The sequence below is a fragment of the Asterias rubens genome, chromosome 7, assembly GCF_902459465.1.
Source record: "Asterias rubens chromosome 7, eAstRub1.3, whole genome shotgun sequence".
In the NCBI taxonomy this organism is placed as follows: Eukaryota; Metazoa; Echinodermata; class Asteroidea; order Forcipulatida; family Asteriidae; genus Asterias; species Asterias rubens.
The window spans coordinates 17,569,316-17,590,490 of record NC_047068.1 but is presented as its reverse complement, the minus strand read 5'-3'; the positions used below and the strand labels follow the sequence as shown (position 1 = coordinate 17,590,490).

At 40.1% G+C, this 21,175-nt stretch overlaps 1 protein-coding gene across 1 annotated transcript in view; it reads left to right on the top strand.

Annotated features, from left to right (window-relative positions):
• Positions 1–21,133, top strand: part of LOC117292854 — a 31,605-nt gene extending 10,472 nt beyond the window's left edge. Inside the window, exons 8-24 of the mRNA XM_033775024.1 lie at positions 782–892; positions 1,941–2,054; positions 2,651–2,893; positions 3,374–3,493; positions 5,007–5,114; positions 5,865–5,972; positions 7,129–7,383; positions 7,948–8,211; positions 9,129–9,232; positions 12,250–12,396; positions 13,671–14,016; positions 15,157–15,332; positions 15,691–15,858; positions 16,494–16,603; positions 17,231–17,490; positions 18,030–18,111; positions 18,733–21,133. Coding sequence (XP_033630915.1) covers positions 782–892; positions 1,941–2,054; positions 2,651–2,893; positions 3,374–3,493; positions 5,007–5,114; positions 5,865–5,972; positions 7,129–7,383; positions 7,948–8,211; positions 9,129–9,232; positions 12,250–12,396; positions 13,671–14,016; positions 15,157–15,332; positions 15,691–15,858; positions 16,494–16,603; positions 17,231–17,490; positions 18,030–18,111; positions 18,733–19,201 — 3,185 coding nt within the window. The 3' untranslated portion in view covers positions 19,202–21,133. The remainder of the gene's footprint in view (positions 1–781; positions 893–1,940; positions 2,055–2,650; positions 2,894–3,373; positions 3,494–5,006; positions 5,115–5,864; positions 5,973–7,128; positions 7,384–7,947; positions 8,212–9,128; positions 9,233–12,249; positions 12,397–13,670; positions 14,017–15,156; positions 15,333–15,690; positions 15,859–16,493; positions 16,604–17,230; positions 17,491–18,029; positions 18,112–18,732) is intronic.
• The last annotated feature ends 42 nt before the right edge of the window (positions 21,134–21,175 follow it).

Here is a 21,175-nt window from a genome sequence, read left to right as displayed (position 1 = left end):
TAGATCGAATCAGGTTTAACCCATAAAAGTTAGACCATCGCTGGGGGTTTATCTTGAGACCGCTTCAGGTTTTACAGAATAAAAAAGACCACATCGGTGTAACTCATAACAGATACCCATATGACCTCCATGATCTTTCTGTAAACACACGGTGACCAATGAATACGACAAGCATCTGTGAATAAACCGGATGTTAGAGAATTGGACTGAGTCTGCTTTGACCTCTTAAAACCAAAGATAAACCAAATCGGGTTCAACTCAGTGCTGTCTGAACACATGGGGAACAAACTTTTTCAACTTTCCCTTGCTGCTTGTTCAGTCAACAAATCTTCTTCACCCGCTCAGAATGCTCTCATGTTCGCAGTAGTTGGATCGGGACACCTGAGAGGCCGTCGTGGCCGTCACAAAACTAACTTACTCGACATCCTACGGAAAGACCTCAATGCTCGTCAGCTGTCCCTCAAAACCTACGGCTTCGTGACGTAGCCATTGATCATTTGTCCTGGAGAACTCTGTATTAGTAGAGACTGATAGGATATTTATTCAGCGTTCACTCGCTAATACTGTTCCTGTGTACAGTTTATATATATATATATATATATATATTGTTAAGTTAAATTGGTTAAGATCTAACTTAGTATGCTGTCTTAACATACCCATACAGGTAAACAAATGAGTGTTGTACATACATGATAGCCTAAACAAAACATACTACAAAGTTATCATACAAAACCACATAACTTTTAAGTGTTTGTTTTTACTTTTGTTTCCTAAATAACAGTTAGCATCTGTGACACTTTTCCCTGTCTGAACGGGGGAATGTGTTTGAGTTCGGGAACATCGTACGCTTGCTTCTGTCAGGTTCCATTTACTGGTACAAACTGCGCAGTATGTAAGTTGACAATTGCTCTATAAAGTTTCTTTTCAATACCCTCACTGTAGCAAACAGACTCACCATAAGTTGTGTGTCATGGCTGAGTACTACTTTAGCACATTGAATTCAAATTCTGGTGGTTCAGGGTGTGGGTTCAAGACCAGGTCATGACACACGATGCTTTATAACTTGCATCGTTTCAAATGGAGCAACATGTTTGTTTGTTTGTTCCCATCAAGGGAACCTGGCAAACTCCCATAAAGGGGATCTAAACACTAAGCTGGCAACAGCCAACCTCCATCATACACATTGGTTTAAACGTTGATATGATTATGAATTGCACAAATCAAGACAGTGATTCAGTAACTAGATGACAATACTTCATCTAGTCATTGTGAAATCAGCGGTTAGCTTGGTTGGATTTGAACCCACAACCTTGTGATTGCAAGTCCTGCAGTCTAACAACTTGACCACATTGACCACGTATTCAGTTAGTGTTTGGTTTTCAGTGTAGATGTCAAATAGGGATCACATGAGATATAACAGGTTGGTGAATATTATTGAATGCACTTGAGTACATTGTCGTAGAATATAATCATAGAATGAAATCATGGCTATTCCGTTTCACAAGGCGAACCCGAGTGAGACGGTTGTTTATTTTTAACTGTCATATTTGTGGGAATTTAGGCATTGCATGGTGAGGTATCAATAATTATTTGATTTGCGGTAACACCATGTGTGTGTCTACTTGCTAGGTAAATGTTGTTCGTTACAGAACTGTCTTGCTTTATATTCTACTATCGCAGTACAGATTTTCGGGAGACTTTTCAGTTCTAAAAAGAACAGTCCTTCTTTGAAACTGTACCTAAGTGGAAGGTAGAAAATCGGCTGGGACTATACTCTTTTACAATGTAGATTATAGAAGATCATCATTAACTTCACTACCATGGAGTGAGTTCTTATTGTCCCAACAATTTGACTAGCTTGCTCTTGTCGTCGACCTCAGAACCGCTGGGGAGTCTTAATCTAGAATAATAATTAATCTGTTGCCATCTTTTTGCATTAGATACCAATGTATGTGCAAGCGAACCTTGTTTCAATGGAGGTATCTGCATAGAGTCATTGGATACTTTCCAGTGTGAATGCACAGCTGAATTAACAGGAACTCTGTGTGAGACAGGTTAGTGCAATCAAATTAATCTTCACTGTTCCAAGAGGCTTTACTATAATTGTTTCTTTTCAAATAACAATAATAATAATAAAAGTGGCTATAGCACTCATGTCCCTCATTAAGTACTGCTTGATGAGGCGCTTCAAGATTAAGTTTTTCCTGTCATTAGAGCCTTACATGTACATAATGCCATGTGATGGTTTACAAGGTGCTGTGGCGCAAATTCAGCCAATCCAACCCGGGGTGAATTCACCCGGGGTGAATGTCTTCTCTTTTCAATACCGGTACTAAGTGCCATCAACATCTGCCCATGGTCCATGGCCACAAGAGGGTGCACTCTCAGTGTAGACCGCTATCGTGGGAGGTAATAGCGTTTCATCATGAGTTTACTGGCCCGATGCTGAAATGACTGGCCAGGGGCCTGTGGTCCATGTGTACATTTCAAGCCCTCATCATCATCATTCGGCAAAGACTTGCGTCCGTGGCCGCCTCATCCTCAGGAGTTGCCACCATCACCTGGTGTCTTTCAATCGCCTCTGCCTCGAATTCAAGCCCTGTCTGTATTTATTTTAAAATGATTGCTTTTTCATCATTACTTTTAATAGATGCAGTTCCACCAACTGTCCTGTGCCCTGAGGATCTGATACACAAAATAGACGTTGAAACTCGGAGCATCTTTTTGAACTGGACGGCACCCACAGTGTTTGACAACTTTGGACAGGTTCATCTAGTCAGCAGGTCTCAAGATCCGGGTCTTTTTCTCACTGGAATGTATACTGTGGAATATGTGTACAGGGATGATGATGACAATCGAGAAAGCTGCTCCTTTGAAATAGTTGTTGAGCAAGGTAAACTCCCCACTTTCATTTTAGTGTTACATGTATGTGATGGTCATCCCTATTCCAAACTGCACCTAAATATATTTCCACTTTACTGTCACATTCATATTACCCTCGTCTAAGGTTAGTTCGGTCCACATTTGACATCACTCACTTGAATGTGTATTTAAAAAAATAGAATTGCATTCTCAAATCAATTCTTTTGTCAAAAATATCATTAAAAAAAAAAAAAAAAATATTGACTTACCTGTACATGTGATCGAGTCTGTTTCCCGATTTTTTAGCTCTCGGAGAAAAGTAAAAAAGGCCAGAAAATTTTTATTAGAGCCTACCATGTGTTCCTGTAGGTCAGCCCTTGTACTTAATAAAATACTTCTCCTTTTATCCAAGGAACAAATATAACGCCTAGGATTTGTTTTAATCAATTCATCTATTAACTTATCTCTAGTAAAAGACCACCTATTATTTGTTTTTGCTTATTTTTGACAGTGGACTTCACACCCTGCCAGCCAAATCCGTGTGAAAACGGTGGTACTTGTAGGAATGCAAGCGAACCTTATCAATTTGTTTGTCAATGTGCTGAAGATTACAGTGGAAAGAGGTGTTCAGGTAAGACGAAATAATGTCAGAAATTTAGTAATTGTAACAATACCTTGAGTTATTGAAAAACCTTTTAGGAAAATTCTTTGTTGTATCTGTACAGGCCTGGACCTACATGCATGCCAATGAGGCCATGGTCTTGCCAATGAGGCCATGGTCTTGGCAATGAGGCCATGGTCTTGCCAATGAGGCCATGGTCTTGCCAATGAGGCCATGGTCTTGCCAATGAGGCCATGGTCTTGGCAATGAGGCCATGGTCTTGCCAATGAGGCCATGGTCTTGCCAATGAGGCCATGGTCTTGCCAATGAGGCCATGGTCTTGCCAATGAGGCCATGGTCTTGCCAATGAGGCCATGGTCTTGGCAATGAGGCCATGGTCTTGCCAATGAGGCCATGGTCTTGGCAATGAGGCCATGGTCTTGGCAATGAGGCCATGGTCTTGCCAATGAGGCCATGGTCTTGGCAATGAGGCCATGGTCTTGCCAATGAGGCCATGGTCTTGCCAATGAGGCCATGGTCTTGCCAATGAGGCCATGGTCTTGGCAATGAGGCCATGGTCTTGCCAATGAGGCCATGGTCTTGCCAATGAGGCCATGGTCTTGCCAATGAGGCCATGGTCTTGCCAATGAGGCCATGGTCTTGCCAATGAGGCCATGGTCTTGCCAATGAGGCCATGGTCTTGCCAATGAGGCCATGGTCTTGCCAATGAGGCCATGGTCTTGCCAATGAGGCCATGGTCTTGCCAATGAGGCCATGGTCTTGCCAATGAGGCCATGGTCTTGCCAATGAGGCCATGGTCTTGCCAATGAGGCCATGGTCTTGCCAATGAGGCCATGGTCTTGGCAATGAGGCCATGGTCTTGCCAATGAGGCCATGGTCTTGCCAATGAGGCCATGGTCTTGCCAATGAGGCCATGGTCTTGCCAATGAGGCCATGGTCTTGCCAATGAGGCCATGGTCTTGCCAATGAGGCCATGGTCTTGGCAATGAGGCCATGGTCTTGGCAATGAGGCCATGGTCTTGCCAATGAGGCCATGGTCTTGGCAATGAGGCCATGGTCTTGCCAATGAGGCCATGGTCTTGCCAATGAGGCCATGGTCTTGCCAATGAGGCCATGGTCTTGCCAATGAGGCCATGGCCTTGCCAATGAGGCCATGGTCTTGGCCTTCATTACAGTGCCTTTCAATAGTTCCCCATTGATTTTAAACAATTTCAGCCCTATCGCAAAATGAAATTGTCATTTCTTGCCCTTTTAACATGTTCAAAAAGGAAACTTCAGGCCTGTTAGTATAAAAACTATCTTCACACAATGCCTAGCAATGAAGCTGATTTAGGGTAAATGGTTGTTGTTTAAGGTAGTACTTCATCGAACTTGCGTTTAGGATTCTGAACTATATATGTTTATATCCCAAATTATAACTCTATGATTCATCATCATCATCAGCAAATTGCCACAGCTGCCGTGCCCGAGACTCAAAGTCTATGATTATCTTCATTCAATTTGGACAATAATTTTCACACAGTCACTCCATGCACATCCAAACCATGTTTGAATGGAGGATCGTGTAGCTTCGAACAAAACATCATCCATTGTCTCTGTGATTCAGCATTTTATGGACGAAGCTGCGAAGGTGAGTCGTCTAGAAAAATAAAAACAATAATTGTTAAGTTTGTCATTATAACCTTTAACTACAGAAAAGTCAATAGCTTTATTCTTATTAATTGGGTTCATTAGTTACTGAGTAAATCATTTATTTCTTAATTTATTTATTTTAATTTGCTACCCTTTTATGGAAGTGGCAAAATTCCAAAATCCCAAGGGTTGCCATTTGTAATAAAAAAAAACAAGTGGTCAATTTATCACAAAAATAAATGGTGCACGAACGATACCAGCCGAGCTATCTATCCTATGTTGGCGATCTTCCATATTTGTAATTATATAGCTCTTGTATAGAATACTCTAATCTGATTAGTTAAAAATGGAGTCATGGAAATATCTATGCCCCCTTTTTCTACCAAGATGACATCTGACCTGCCCTGAAAATAACGCAACTATGACGTATAATGTACGACTAGTGTTATGTGTCACGGCGCACACGATCGACCTTTCACCGTATCGACCTTTCACCGTAGCCAGTGTTGTTGATTAGAAGAATCGTTATTCGGCATACATAAGAAATATTGACTGCTGAATAATCGGGGCAAAGTTAAAATTATAGGCCCTCGGTGATGTCAAAACCATGGCTATGCTCTCCCTCAGCTTTGCTTTGGGCATAGTCAAGGATTTGACATCACCTTGGGCCTATAATTTTAATTGCCCATCATAGCAGTCAATATTTCCACTATTACATTTTAACTTTGGTTTCCTTCTCTGCAACTAGTCGACCCTTGTGCATCCAACCCATGTAACAACAGTGGCTCATGTGAACACTTTGGCAGTGAAATAAGATGCTTCTGTGCTGATGGGTTTATTGGAACCAGCTGTGATGGTGAGTCTTTTTCATCTTTAAAAAAAGATAAGAGAAAGCATTCATTTTAATTATGACATTTTTTAAATTCCAATCAGGCATGTGAGACTTGTTTTAACTTTTCCATTTCACGTTTTGTTTGGGGGGTTCCATTTTTTTCCTTTCTCCTCTTTTATTAAGGTACTGGCCGGTACAGGCCGGTACAGGCCGGGCTTTTTTTTTTCAACGTTTTTTTTCCCTTCAACTCACTGGAACCAACTACCACTACCATGATCCTAACCAACAGTTGATGCTTTCTAACGCAATCTCAAGAACTATTAATTCTAGTGTGCTATAATTGCTAATGTTGTTTTTTATTTGTTTGTGAAACGCAATGATCATTTTTGGAATTGTGCTATATAACAGCTGTTATTATTAAGATTTATGAGATGTTAATTATGCATCATAAAGAATACTATTTTTCTTTTGTCTATAACACCAATGTGTATTGACCACTTTACTCAGAATTTCCTGAGTCTTTTGAAAAATAATCACAGGCATGATCCGGATTAACATGTTGGCTGTATACCAACTCGAGGGTGCCATGCAATCAAAAGCCATTCAAATGTTAAATTTACCCAGTCAGTTTCCCTTGGTTTATATTGATATCTGATGAAACAAAAAGTCGCATCCCCTTAAGGTAATCCCCTGGCTGCCATTTCCCTGGTTGTCAGGTTGTATCGTAATTTGGGTGTGATCCCTGGTTACACGACAGTTAACAGTTGTATGGCTTTGACAAAATAGGGGGACCGCCAATATAGGGCTAGATAGCTCAGTTGGTAGAGCCCTGGCATGTTAATCCGAGCTCGTTGGTTCCAGTCCCGCTTTAGTCAATTCTTTGTTCAAGCCCAAAAACTTTTCTTTTCAGAACCACCACAACTCATAGAAATTTCGTTTTACATAATTGTATGTACATAATGTCTATACCTCTTAAGATTTTTATTTTTTGTACTCTGCTGGTATGAACTTCAGAGTCAATGAGCGTTTAAATGGATAAGTTTTATTGTTTGTATATTATACCAACTCTGTCTTTTGTTTACAGTTTTTAAGACTGCACAAAACTTAGCAGCGACAAATACTTGGTGACTGTAGTAGCAAGACGTTTTCATCTCCCATTTTTGTCATTTAACTTTAACAGTTGACCTTGAGCACCCAAAACTACTATACTGTCCAGAAAACATTGTTGCATGCATTACGTCTGCAACAGCTGAAACATTGTCTGTCACGTGGGCTGAACCGATTGGTGAGGACAACTCACAATCTGTGTCAGTGATTTTGGACAGTCCTAAAGGCCCAGGTTCCAACTTCTCTCTGGGCAGCACCTCTATGATTCGTTATTTCATCACAGATCCATCATATAACGCTGTTGAGTGCTTATTCAATGTGACAGTTGGTAAGTTGGCTCTTCTTTTTTGTAAAAGGTTAGGCATGCAAAAGGCCATTTGCAATTTAGTATTCATTCAGTCGATGCGTAGCATCGGAGGATGGCCCTCCAAACAAGTTGATCTCCCATTGTTGTAACGCAGCTCATCCCGTTGAAGGCACATAGTGTCCACTAGGTGGTTTGTGTTCTGCTAAGTAATTAAAATGTTTATGAGTGCAATGGTGAGAATATTTTCTTGAATTCAAATATATAAGCCAAGTTTGATGGAACATGTTCCATCTTTCAGTATTTATATAGCACCTTATGCCAGGCCTCAAGGCGCTTTCCACTAAAATACAATTTTTTTAAAACAACACTAAATATATATATTGATACTTATCAGTGCAAAGTTGCTTTGAAGGTGCAAGCTGGCTGCCTAGTTATCTTGCTAATCTGTGGAATACGCTTACATTTAAGCAAAGTTGTTTAGCACGAAAATTTGTTTGTCATTAAGCAGCGTTATGAAATTGGCCCCAGATGTTAGGATTTTTATTTATTTTAAGTTGTTATACAAATTTTCTATTTTGCCAACAGAGGATAAAGCGCCGCCGATCATAACTTACTGTCCAGCAAATATAACTCAACAAGTTACATCTGTAACACAGCAAGGCTTATTTATAACGTGGAATTTGCCAGAAGCTTTTGACCTCTCCAATCAAAATGTGACGATCGTACCGGCCAACGAATCGCAGCCGATGCCAGGCTCATTTTTCTCTGTGAGATCTACTAGTGTTATCCAGTATAATATCTCAGACGTGTTGAATAATACAGCGTTTTGCTCCTTCACTGTGACCGTTCGTAAGTTCACTTTTTTGATAGGCCTATAATTTCATCTTTGACAGGGCAAGGCCATTCTGTTAGACCTTGGAAATGTTTTAAAACACTTTGGACAACCAATACCAACCAAAATACTAGGTAAATAAGGGAATCAATGTGTGGTGAACAGGTTTTCAACTAGTGGTTTAATCCCAACAAGGCCTGGTTCTTGATAATTTTACCGAGACGAAGTCGAGGTAAATTATCAAGAACCAGGTCTCGGCGGGTTTAAACCACTAGTTAAAAACCGATTCAACACACTTTGATTCCCATTCATAAATACCTTTTCGGTCAAAAACATCAACACTTTTTGGACAAAAAGTAAAATAAATGCATTAATTATAACTGTTCAATGATTTCTTTCAACACAACACCCCTCCAGCTATGAAATGGTAAAGCCCTCCGCTGCCCTCGGGTAAACAACTCCTTATAAGAGAATGCTGTGCGCGTTGCGCGTATCACGTGATGTGGCACAACTGTTTCAGCCGTTGCTCTCGACCAATAGGTATGAAGAAACTGTCTTATAAGAACAGGTGCAAGCTCGCGTGTCACGCCCATGTTTCAACACTTTTTACTGGTCATAAACAAAGGTTTATACACACCCACGTGACGCGCTCTCCACCAATAGGAATAGCGAAACTGTCTGAGGTATTTATGAATTGCTATTTATTACTGTTCTGCTTTAAAACAAACCCATAAAAACAAAATATTGATTGAAAAGCAGGCAACCGGCAAAAAACAGATTGTATTCATTGCAATTGACCGGTTCCATTGCATTTGACTGGTTATTTCCAACTAATTTCCACTTACTGTAATTGTTATAAGAACTAAAAACATCTCAATGTTGATTAAGCTTAGTTCTCCATAATCAGAAAAACTTGTGTTCATTCCATGTTCAGATTTATGTGTGTGCTACACAAATGCAACGATGCAAGCAGAGGGAAATTTATGTATTATTGACAACAGCTGCAGTATTGATGCCATTCTTCAGGACATCTCGGAAGTAAGTAATGATTTGCAAAATTTGGAAGCATTTTCTTGTTTCACTGGAAAAATATTTAAAATGTGCATTAAAGTGTTACATATTATAATCCTGTTTGGTAACTACGACTGATGGCTCTTGGTTCTACATTTTGCAAAGCAAAAGTGTGTGGATGAAACGTAAGGAAGATGGTCAATGAGACATGCATGAGCTGTCCCTTTAGCATTCAAATCCAATCTCAAAACTTACCTCTTCATCAGTCAAGCCTACCATTAATTTTTCCCTAAGTCATATTTTAGCGCAGTGAATAGTTTTTTTCTAGATACCAGCCCTTTATAAGATTTGTTATTGTTATTATTATTATTATTATTATTATTATTTCATTTTATCACAGCATGCAACAGAAAGATCACATTTTCCTTTGTGCCGGTAACTCCTCGAGTCGGGCTACGTCCCATAGCCTTAGATCTCAAGGGTCTATCTCAGGATCCTCGCTGTTCCCAAAAGCGCTGCCTTCTGTAACAGATCTACCCTCACATTTGTCCCTATTTCATCTAGATGTTTCCCCAGTGCTTTGGAAATGGTGCCAAGTGCTCCAACCACCACGGGGACTACTTTTACCTTTACCTGCCAAATCTTACGAAGTTCCCTGGCCAGGTCCTGGTACTTCTCGATCTTTTCCATCTCCTTCGAAGCTACCCTTATATCACCTGGCACAGCTATGTCAATGAGATGACACATCTTCTTCGTCTTATCTAATAGTACAACATCCGGACGCCTATGTTGTATAACATGATCGGTCTGAATGTTAAAGTCCCATAGGATCTTGACCTGGTCGGTCTCTACAACTTTCTTATTATTACTATTATTATTATTATTATCATTATTATTATTATTATTATTATTATTTCATTTTATCACAGCATGCAAAAGAAAGATCTCATTTTCCTTTGTGCCGGTAACTCCTCGAGTCGGGTTACGACCCGTAGCCTTAGATCTCAAGGGTCTTTCTCAGGATCCTCGCTGTTCCCAAAAGCGCTGCCTTCTGTAACAGATCTACCCTCACATTTGTCCCTATTTCATCTAGATGTTTCCCCAGTGCTTTGGAAATGGTGCCAAGTGCTCCAACCACCACGGGGACTACTTTTACCTTTACCTGCCAAATCTTACGAAGTTCCCTGGCCAGGTCCTGGTACTTCTCGATCTTTTCCATCTCCTTCGAAGCTACCCTTATATCACCTGGCACAGCTATGTCAATGAGATGACACATCTTCTTCGTCTTATCTAATAGTACAACATCCGGACGCCTATGTTGTATAACATGATCGGTCTGAATGTTAAAGTCCCATAGGATCTTGACCTGGTCGGTCTCTACAACTTTCTTATTATTACTATTATTATTATTATTATCATTATTATTATTATTATTATTATTTAATTTTATCACAGCATGCAAAAGAAAGATCTCATTTTCCTTTGTGCCGGTAACTCCTCGAGTCGGGTTACGTCCCGTAGCCTTAGATCTCAAGGGTCTTTCTCAGGATCCTCGCTGTTCCCAAAAGCGCTGCCTTCTGTAACAGATCTACCCTCACATTTGTCCCTATTTCATCTAGATGTTTCCCCAGTGCTTTGGGAATGGTGCCAAGTGCTCCAACCACCACGGGGACTACTTTTACCTTTACCTGCCAAATCTTACGAAGTTCCCTTGCCAGGTCCTGGTACTTCTCGATCTTTTCCATCTCCTTCGAAGCTACCCTTGTATCACCTGGCACAGCTATGTCAATGAGATGGCACATCTTCTTCGTCTTATCTAATAGCACAACATCCGGACGCCTATGTTGTATAACATGATCGGTCTGAATGTTAAAGTCCCATAGGATCTTGACCTGGTCGGTCTCTACAACTTTCTCCGGAACATGGTCGTACCATTTTGCAAGCACTTTGACACCATACTTCTTACACAGATCCCAGTGAATCACCTTGGCCAGCTTGTCATGTCTTCCTTTGTACTCCGTCTGGGCCATCTTACTGCATTCGCTAACAATATGAAATACAGTCTCCTCTGCTTTATTGCACATTCTACACATAGGAGAGACGTTTGCTTTCTCTATCCTTGCCTTCATTACATTTGTCCTTAGAGACTGGTCTTGCGCCGCAGTAATCAAGCCCTCTGTTTCCTTCTTTAGTTCTCCACTCTTTAACCAATTCCATGACTTGCTGCTGGCCACTTCCTCAGTACACCTCAAGAACCGGCCATGAAGTGGTTTGTTCCTCCAATCTTGATGTCTTTCCTCCTTCCTTTCCCTCTTGTACTCCTTCGGCCCAACTTCGTCTGCCCTCGTGTACCTTTGTGCAACTTTCAACAAGCTCTCCTCGGTCCTTCTGACATGACAATGCAACCTTCTGCGCTCGATGTTAACACTGTCCGCCACGCTAAGCAACCCCCTTCCGCCCTCTGACCTCGGAAGATAGAGTCTACTAACATTTGACCGCGGGTGTAGCATGCCATGCATGGTCATTAGTTTTCTTGTCCTCCTGTCAGTGACATCTAGATCTTCCTTAGTCCACTCGACAATACCCGCACTGTACCTCATCAAAGACACGGCCCATGTGTTAATCGCCTTAATCATGTTCCCCCCGTTTAGTTTAGACTTCAAACATTTCTTTACACGCCTGATGTATTCTGCCTTCAGCCTTACCTTTGATTCCTTGTGAAGGACATGGTCCGATTCAAGTACACCAAGATACCGATAACTCTCCTCCTCACCCAAAGCCCTCAACTGTGCACCATCTGGCAGAGCAATGCTATCGGAATGTACCCTCTTCCCCCTCTTCATGGTCTTCCCCCTCTTCATTATTATTATTATTATTATTATTATTATTATTATTATTATTATTATTATTACTATTTTATTATTATTATTATAAGGCATTTAAACATTTAGTATGATGAAAGGAAACATTTTGATCAGTTAGCGTTGATTGTCTTCATGTGAAAAGAACTGTTTTAATGAATGCGGTTCTTTCTTTCCCTACAGGTCCCTGTAGATGAGGAGAATGTTGAACAGATTGCTGCTGTGTTGGCCAATGCAACAGGTTATTATGACAGGATCCAAACAAATGGAGTTGGTTCTATTGGCTCAACAATGGAAAGCATCGCTGCAGTTGGTTCCCCTTCAGTTCAGGTAAGAATCCACCACTGGCCCCCTTTACCTCACACCCACACTAGTATGGGACGTAAAGCCGTTGGTCCCATGTGTTGTGTAACGCATGGAAAAGAACCCAGTGCACTTATCGAAAAGAGAAGGGGTATGCCCCGATGTTCCTGGCTGTGGCTGCTGTATGCGCCGTAGCACCTTGTAAACCCTTATAAGGTGCTAACTAATTGGGTCTCAAAATTCATCACTGCAATAACCTATCTTTCTGAAAGTTTGTATATACTCAGCGCCTTGAGTACCCTGTTTGGTAGATACATGCACTAAAGAAGACTTCAATATTATTATTATTGTAAGTATGTAAACACCTGCTATTGGGGACCACTATATCCATCTTTTGTAATTTAACTATTTAGCAACAGCTCCCATTGGTTTTGTACAAAGTTTTCAATTAATAGGGATCTTCACCCAACCAGGGACTGTAGTGTCCTCTTTTGTTATTGTCCCTTATTACTACACACATAGCCTTTTGTCATGGCCTTCCTATCTCGGACAGCTTAATAGAGCAACAATCCCCAAGCGACTGGAAGGGGAGACCACTCCCGCGAGTCGACTTTTTCAACCTGATTTTGGTGGTTTTTGTTAATGAATTATTCATAGAGTATGAATTTGCATTATTCATAATTTATATGCAAAGTGCTGAACGTGTAAGCACAATCAATCACAGACTTTCCCAAAAACGTTTTATAAATAAATCCATTGTGGACCTGCTGACCCCAATCACTTCTGATTGGTTTGGATTTTTGTTACCAATTTGCTAGCAAAAGTGGAGAATTGTAAAGAAAAATGTAAGAAACCGCAATGAAGTTGTAAAAGGCCTGCGCCACTCAGTGCGTGGTCGCCCCTGCAAGACGCTTTTGGGATAGCTGTCCAAGTCAAGAAAGCCTTGACAAAAGGCTAACACACTCACAGCTCAGTTTTGCATAAACACTTTGTTCCTTTTATAATTCTGTGCACTTAAAACACATTGTCTTTAACACTGTAACAAACACTGTGTGGTTGTGTTTAAGTCCACACAGTGTTTCAAAGTCCTAAATTAAGTGGGGGGTTTTCAGGTCCACTCTTTGTCAGTAACGCTTAAACATACAGTAATGTAAAAAGTTACATAATATAACCTAAGATGATCACCAGGACTTTTACAGTCAAGAACTACTGACAACATACATGTGAATTGTGGCTCATGCAAAAGGTTATATTTTAGCTGTAAGATCTTTAAAGTTGTCTTTTCAAATCCTCTTTGAAAGGTGACTGAAATGGTTATCGAAACTGTAGACAACATCTTGAACGTCGCAGCTGAGAGTTTCGCCTCGAACCAATCGGCTTCAGCAATGATCCTACAAGCGTTTGAATCTCAGTTGACAAACCCACGTGACGACATCAGTTTAACCAGAGAAAACATTATAGTACTGGTCGTAAACTCAAGTCCACAGAGTGATAGTGAGAGTCTAGGTTTTGCTACCATTCCTGAAGATGGCAACATTGATGAAACTTTACTGAACAATAATGAAAAATTATTCATTGGCGATGATAAGATACCTGTGGTTGAAGCTGAAGCATCCATTTTGATACCAGAGGAAGCTTTCACACCAGGTAGGCCTATATTTTACACTTTCGTTTCTTTAACTGCATTTTGAGTGCTCGGCTCTTTAAAATGCAGAAATTCATATTTTAAATGAAATTATTTTAGTTGTTCGTGTTTAGTACCGGTTTTGTCCATTTTGCCTTGCCTTAGTGTCTTCTCACATTGCTATTCCTTATTTGTTGAATCCTGTGATTATGATTTGAATGTCCTAGGCGATATTATACAAAAATTTCATTTTTGTACCGATTAAAGACATAAATTTTATATTAATATGCAATTTTACTTTTGCATTTTACCTATGTATTCACTGCTTTAAAGGTTCTGTATAAATTTTTTTTTTTTTAACCCTTTAAATTTGACTATCCTTTTTAAATGTAGAAACAATGAAACTAACCCACGAAAGTTTTACTGCAAAAGGTGAACATGTTTTTGAGATAGCTCAAAAAATCTGGAGTGAATATGTCCTTGCCGGAAAAACAATCCCCAATAGGAAATACACAATAATAGAAGCTTCACCATCATGCAGTTTTTCAAATCCCTACCACAAACTTTGCAAGATTGTTTCTCTACAATATAAAGTTTGAAATCCAACTCCAGCACATTGGAAGTGTCACCACAAACATTACCTACAAAATTGTAGATTGTATGTCCACGGGTCACAACGTTTCAAATCCTACTCACATGCATGTCTTGTATGATGTTACTAGAAACCATACAAGATTGCTGCCATATGCAATCTTTTAAATGCATGAAAGTTTCAAACGCTACACATCTGTCTATGCATTAGGAGTGTTACTGCAAACCTTACTTAATTGTATCTCCACCATGCAAAGTTTCAAAATCAAACACTTTCGATCTTGGCTGTGCTCCGTGGTCATAATGGGTTGATGTGGCTGGCAGCTGAATGCGCCGTTGCATGCCTGCTTCTCGAACACGTTGTAGCCGCGTCCTTCGCAATTCAGCTCTTAGCTGCGAGTAAGGACGATTAGCCCCCCAAATTATTATTATTTCATGACGTTACTGCAAACGTGACTAGATTGTATCAACTTGTAAACTTTTCACCCCTACTTACAAAATTCTCCCCACCATGAAACTTTTGTCATGACCAACTTTGATTGTTTTTTTGTTTTGGATCATATATTTTTCAGGGATCGCAAATTCTTCGGCCAATTTTGTGGTGTACCAGAACGCCAAGCTCTTCCAGGTAGCACAAGTTAAAGGCCTTTATGTGGACGGTCGAGTGATTTCTGGAACTCTTTCAGGGCAAGACAAACGAGTGACGAATCTGACAAATCCGGTTGTTACCTCATTTAGGCCGCTAAATGTAAGTCTGGTTTAACTGTTGATTTTCTATGCTCTTTCAAATACCCAAGGGTTCAGCCCACGGTGGTTGTTTGCCGGAAATCCACCTGGCAATCAGGATTCCCTTAACCACCTGTGACCACCACTGGAAAAGTCACTCTGTTTTCGACCACCGCACATTTCCAAAGAAAATGTTTAAATTACACTTGCAATTTCCTTTCAAAGGTTTTCAACGTAATGTTAAATTGGGTATTTAATAAGGGCCTATAAAACTACCAGTATAAATTGTATACGAAGCCATTAATTGTGAGCGATTTTACTCTCTGAACCCACACTCTTTCCAACGTTCCATAATCATATCCCAATTTCTTTCTTATTAGAACACCAGCACTGCCGATCGCATCTGTGTGTTTTGGGATCCTACATTGGTTGCAGGTAACTCAGTTGGTAGTTGGTCAACAAAGGGATGTCGTCTGGCCGAGGACAGAGGTGTAGGCGAGGCAAAAGTATGCCACTGTGATCACCTGACCAACTTTGCAATTTTGATTGTAAGTATTTCAAGATATTTTTTCTGTGTTCCTGAATTTGCATGCATGATTGTACGAACCATTTTTCTGCATCACCCATGTTCTTTCCTTTGTCCCTGTGGGACAGTGTACACAAAACTGCTTCTGGAGCATCCCGGTCTTTAGCAATCCCCAAAGAAAGCCCCATTTTGGTTGCGAATTTCAGACAGTTAGTCTGGCATGTTCTGGCCAAGCAGTCTGGAGCACTGAACACAAACACTGGTGTTTCATCAGCTGAGTGTAGGTTTGAGTCCCTGTTAAAATGTATCATTTACATCTTGAAGAGACTTGGTACCCACAGGGTAAAGCCTGGTTCATAACTCCTGCAAATGCGAATGCGATACAAATTTTGACAACACAAATACGCAACAAATAATTCAACAGTTGAAATGTGCTGAACTCCTGTGCAACTATTGCTGTGAAAACAGCCCTGTGGCGTCAAAATTCGCTTTGCATTTGCAGTTGAAGGAAGTATGAACCAGGCTTTTAGTTGAAAATGGTGCTCGTATGCCAAGCTAGTGGTAAGTGTGAGCCCTTGTTAAACTTTTGAGACTAAACCTTGAAGTCAAAGTAAGTAAATGTTTGAACCACCGCATTTTGACATTCTTTATATTTAGAGTCATGGAGGTGATCCAATGGATCTAGTGCTTGATATCTTAAGTAAGATTGGATGTGGTATCTCCATTGCAGCTCTCATTCTTACCATCCTAACAACATTGACCTCAAGGTGAGTTTGTCTATCTATAAGGGAGGTTGGAGCCTCTTGCTCAGGGTAGGCTTGAGCCCCCTTCTCAAGGGAGGCTTGTGCCCACTGCTCATGGGTGGCTTGAGTTTCCTGCTTATGGGAGGCTTGAGCCCCCTGCTCAAGGTAGGCTTGGGCCCCCTGCTCATGGGAAGTTTGATGAGCCCTCACTCCCTGCTCATGGGAGGCTTGAGCCCACTGCTCGGGGAGGCTTGGCCCCCCTGCTCACGGGAGGTTTGCAATTGGGCCCTGCTCATGGGATGCTTGAACCCCCTGCTCATGGCAAGCTTGAGCCCTCGCTCAGGGGAGGCTTTGGTCCCCTGCTCATGGGAGGCTTGGGCCCCCTCTGCTCATGGGAGGTTTGAGGCCCCTGCTCATGGGAGGCTTGATGAGCCCCCTTCACTTGGGAAGCCTTTTGACACCAGTATTTTACACCAGCAGTAGGCTTGTGGGTCAGGATCACTGGCCTTGGGTAAGTGTGTTCCATGGTGAATGTTTCTATTACAACTACTTCACTAATAACAGCTGATAAAAGTTACAGTGACTATAGTACTAAAAGATTTGGGTTAATAGAAAATTCAGGTAATGATTTATTTTTCTTTTAAATTTCAGCGATCTGTCGTCAGTACCCCAGAAGACTTTGTTGAATCTGTGTGTGTCTCTCATCTTGCTCTATGGAGTCTTCCTTGTTGGCATTGAGCTGATTCAACCACGAGTCGCTTGCATCATCTTCGCTGCTCTCATCCACTACTTCTTTCTCTCATCTGTCTGTTGGTCATCAGCCGAGGCGTCCATTTGTTTCTACCTGCTGGTGTTGACCCGCCGCAATCTGGTCGGGGGATATCTGTTGCGAATGATGATCTTTTGCTGGGGTGAGTTTTCAAATGAAATATATATTAGCATGTAAAATGTGTTTATCAGTTTTGGTATTAAATACTAAAACTATTAAATAATACCAAAATTGGTAAATACATTTTACGTGCTAAAACTGAGACAAAAATTATTTTTGTGACATTGTTTTACTCGTTTCTCAAAAACTACAGCACCTCATCAAGGAATATTTTAAGGGAGGCTTTCTAACTATCATTATCTTCAAACTGTGTTAGTTTGATGTTAATCTGTGGACATTGGGTTTTGTGTTACAATAAGTAACCAAACTTTTTAAACAATGTTAAAAGCTTTGACTCCTCTGAGAAAAGGGTTTTATAAAAGACTGATACAATCTTGTTTATCATTGCATGCAAGACAAAGATCATATTTTTCTTTGTGCTGGTAAGGGTCTTTTTCAGAAAAATAAAAACCTGTTGTACTGTATTGTATTGTATTGTAATGTTCCCTCACCCCTGAAATGATATCCTTAGTTCGGCGCTACACACACTTAAACGTTCACTCTTTTTTTGTTTTGTCACAGGCGTACCTGCCCTGATTGTGTTTGTCTCATTGGCTGTACCCTACTTTGGCAGTGGTCAGTGGAATGTTCCAGAGGGAAAATAGTAAGTTGATCAAAGAAATCATTTTTAAATTCAAAGTCTTCATACAGTATAGACCACTTTCGGAACAATGCGGAACGCACCTCCTAAGAATGCACATCTACCATTTCCACTGTTTGGGCAGTCAATTTCTTTGTGCACACAAGATGGGTGTGTGTAAGTGTGTTGTGCATTGTTCAAGCGTGTATTTCCAACAATGCAAAGGCTCATAAAATACAAGATTTATGGCATCGGGTTGACTCAATGGTTTCTCTCTCCATCTGACGTTCACCTTTGTGGACCTCGGTTCTAATCCCACCACAGATCAGAGCCTTTTGCATATGGACTGGGTTTGAGCGGAAGTAACAGCGGATACCAACTGCATCTCTGGCCACAGTATTAGTAAATGGACACCCAACCCTTAGAAATCTAAGAAAGCCTCATGCATGAATCTTTTCTCTGATTCAATTTTTTGGGGCAAAAAATTATCCCATCCATTTTACTTTGAAGGAGTCATTTCTCTAAACATGCAAGTGATTTCTATTGTTATTATTTCCAAAAGGTAACGTTATATTGAAGTTTTGAATGTCTAATTCTTTGTTTGAAGCATTAAACATTGTATGTGTTTTTGTTGTTATCCATCAGTTGTTTTCTTTCTCCTGGGAATCCAATCTACTTTGGTGTATTGCTGCCAGTTGGAGCACTTCTCCTCTTCAATATCTTCATCTACATTCTAGTGTTCCGTCGGTTAGTTTGCCAGCGCGTCGAGAGCACCCTGACTCGTCAAGAGACACGGGCAAAGCTTGTCCTCCGTCAGGCTCGCACCATGATACCCATAAGTATCCTCCTCGGTGGAACATGGATCTTTGGTTTCCTGGCCATTGATATCTTCTCTGTGACTTTCCAGTACATCTTTGCGATTCTGAACTCTCTCATTGGCTTAGCAGTGTTCATTTTCTTTGTTCTTATGCGTAAGAAGGGGAGACAGGGGCTGAGGAATCTCCTGTGTTGTAGGAGCAAGGATTCCATGGGTAGTAGTGGTGCGAGGGGCAGTCACTCTACTTCTGACACTAGATTGCGAAATAGCGGCAACATTAATTCCAATACTACTTAAAGGTATAAAATGTAATGGTGAAGGAAATTAATTGATTGTGTCTGTATTTGGAAGTTTACTTTTTATACTTAACATCCTGTAATTTAAAAGCAAAAGTAAATTTTGAAGCGCCACTGATAGTCTATAACGCTTCTCATATTCAAATTTTGGGGCATCAAAACTGATATCTTTTTACATAGCCACCAATTGAAATGTTTCTCACAATGCTTAAAACTATCAAAAGTTGCTGTAGGATAGGCTTCTAAAACCAAAAACCAACGACAGCATCAAACCCTTCTGAGAATAATGGCATGTGCAAGAAAACATTGTATTGTGCCTGAAGATTTTACAAAGTAAAATCAGCAGTAAGTGATTGTGTACGAAACCCCTCATGGGAAAAACCTAAACAGATTGTTTTACTGTTGTCTCTGATTTATCTTTAAGAATGACAACTTATTAATTAAATTGTCAAATTGGGTTTATTGAAAAATATGTTCTATATAAAACTAACTGAAATCAGTTAAGCATATCAAGTAGTTGCAATTTATCTCTTTGTTTATGTTTTTGTTTATTGCTGCATTTATAATCAACCATTAGTTTGAAGCTGCTTATTTGTAATCTGCTTTGTATATTTTATTGTTCTCTTTATGCGCTTAGAAACACTTTTGCATTAGTGAATTTACAAATGTCTTTATATTATTATTATCATCACCACATTCAGCTGCATCTGTCAAATTAGTTTGCAATATAGAAATATAAATAATATGATGTTTGTGTATGTATAGACAACTCTTTATATTATAGACAAAATAAGAGACTTTTGTAAATTTGTTTTAACTTGTATATATGGACCAGAGCAGGATTTGCGTTTCGGCTTTCGTAAGAATAATATGTTAACAAACCTTTGTATAGCTGTGCGATAATGGACATTTTTATTTTTCATTGTTTTGTTTATTTTTTTATTGTTTATACACTCAGAAATTGGTTCTTGGTCCCAGGAGGTCACTATAATGGGCCTTATTGTCTGAGTGGCAATCACAGCCCCATTTTATTATTATTTTTGTTCAATGGTTTGTTAAAAATCTATTCAAATCGCTGCCAGTTGCAGAATAGACCGATCCATTAGGCTTTGCCCCTGACGCACGTGTGAGCAAGAACACATGAGCCTCTCCTATGCCTTTCTGCACAACTCCGCGTGTGCGCCAAGCATACGTGCACGCATGTCAGACTTTATTTATCGGACCATCGTTGCGTTGTGATCGGTCAATACGCAATGGGGCGGAGCTTAATGGATCGGTCTATTACGTGAACAGTACCATAATTAAAAGTCTGGAGTAAAACATTACAATAATAATTAAAATTCAAATTCATTGTAATACAAAAATTTCTGAGCAAACAATTAGTTAGGCACCTGTTCAAACAATTTCTCCTTTTTGGCTGGTAGCCAGTTTCTGTTAACCAAGCTTTTTTTGTGCTTAGAAAGGGTGTTTTGCTTTCAGAAATTTGGCCCTGTACAAAAATGTAATCCATGGTAAAAATTTGTTGACCCGATTAGGATCAGGTAGTATTGGATTCAGGAGTCTTTATAACTTTACCCATTAATCCAGGGCCCAAGTTCTTAGAGCTGCTTAAGCGGAAACGAGTGCTTAAGAATGTTCCGTTTAGCAGAAATGAGCAGGAACCAGTGAGAAATTGTACAAGAGCAGAGTTTTGCTGGTAACTTTATTCTGGTAAAATTTACGCCCTTGGGGCCTAAATTTGCTATTTGTTCTTTTTATGCGGGTCATGTCCTTGTCCTGAACATTGGTCTAATATACCATGGAGGAAATAAGTAAGGGACCAGACAGTTATTTGTGTATCAAAATATCTTTATTTGTATGTTTTGGTGTTTTTAAAGCTTTAGCTCCAATTAAACACCCCTCTTATAACTGGCGGGTAACAGCTTTAAATTTACTTGATTGACTTTTTTATTTGCATTCCTCGTGTTTTCTGTCA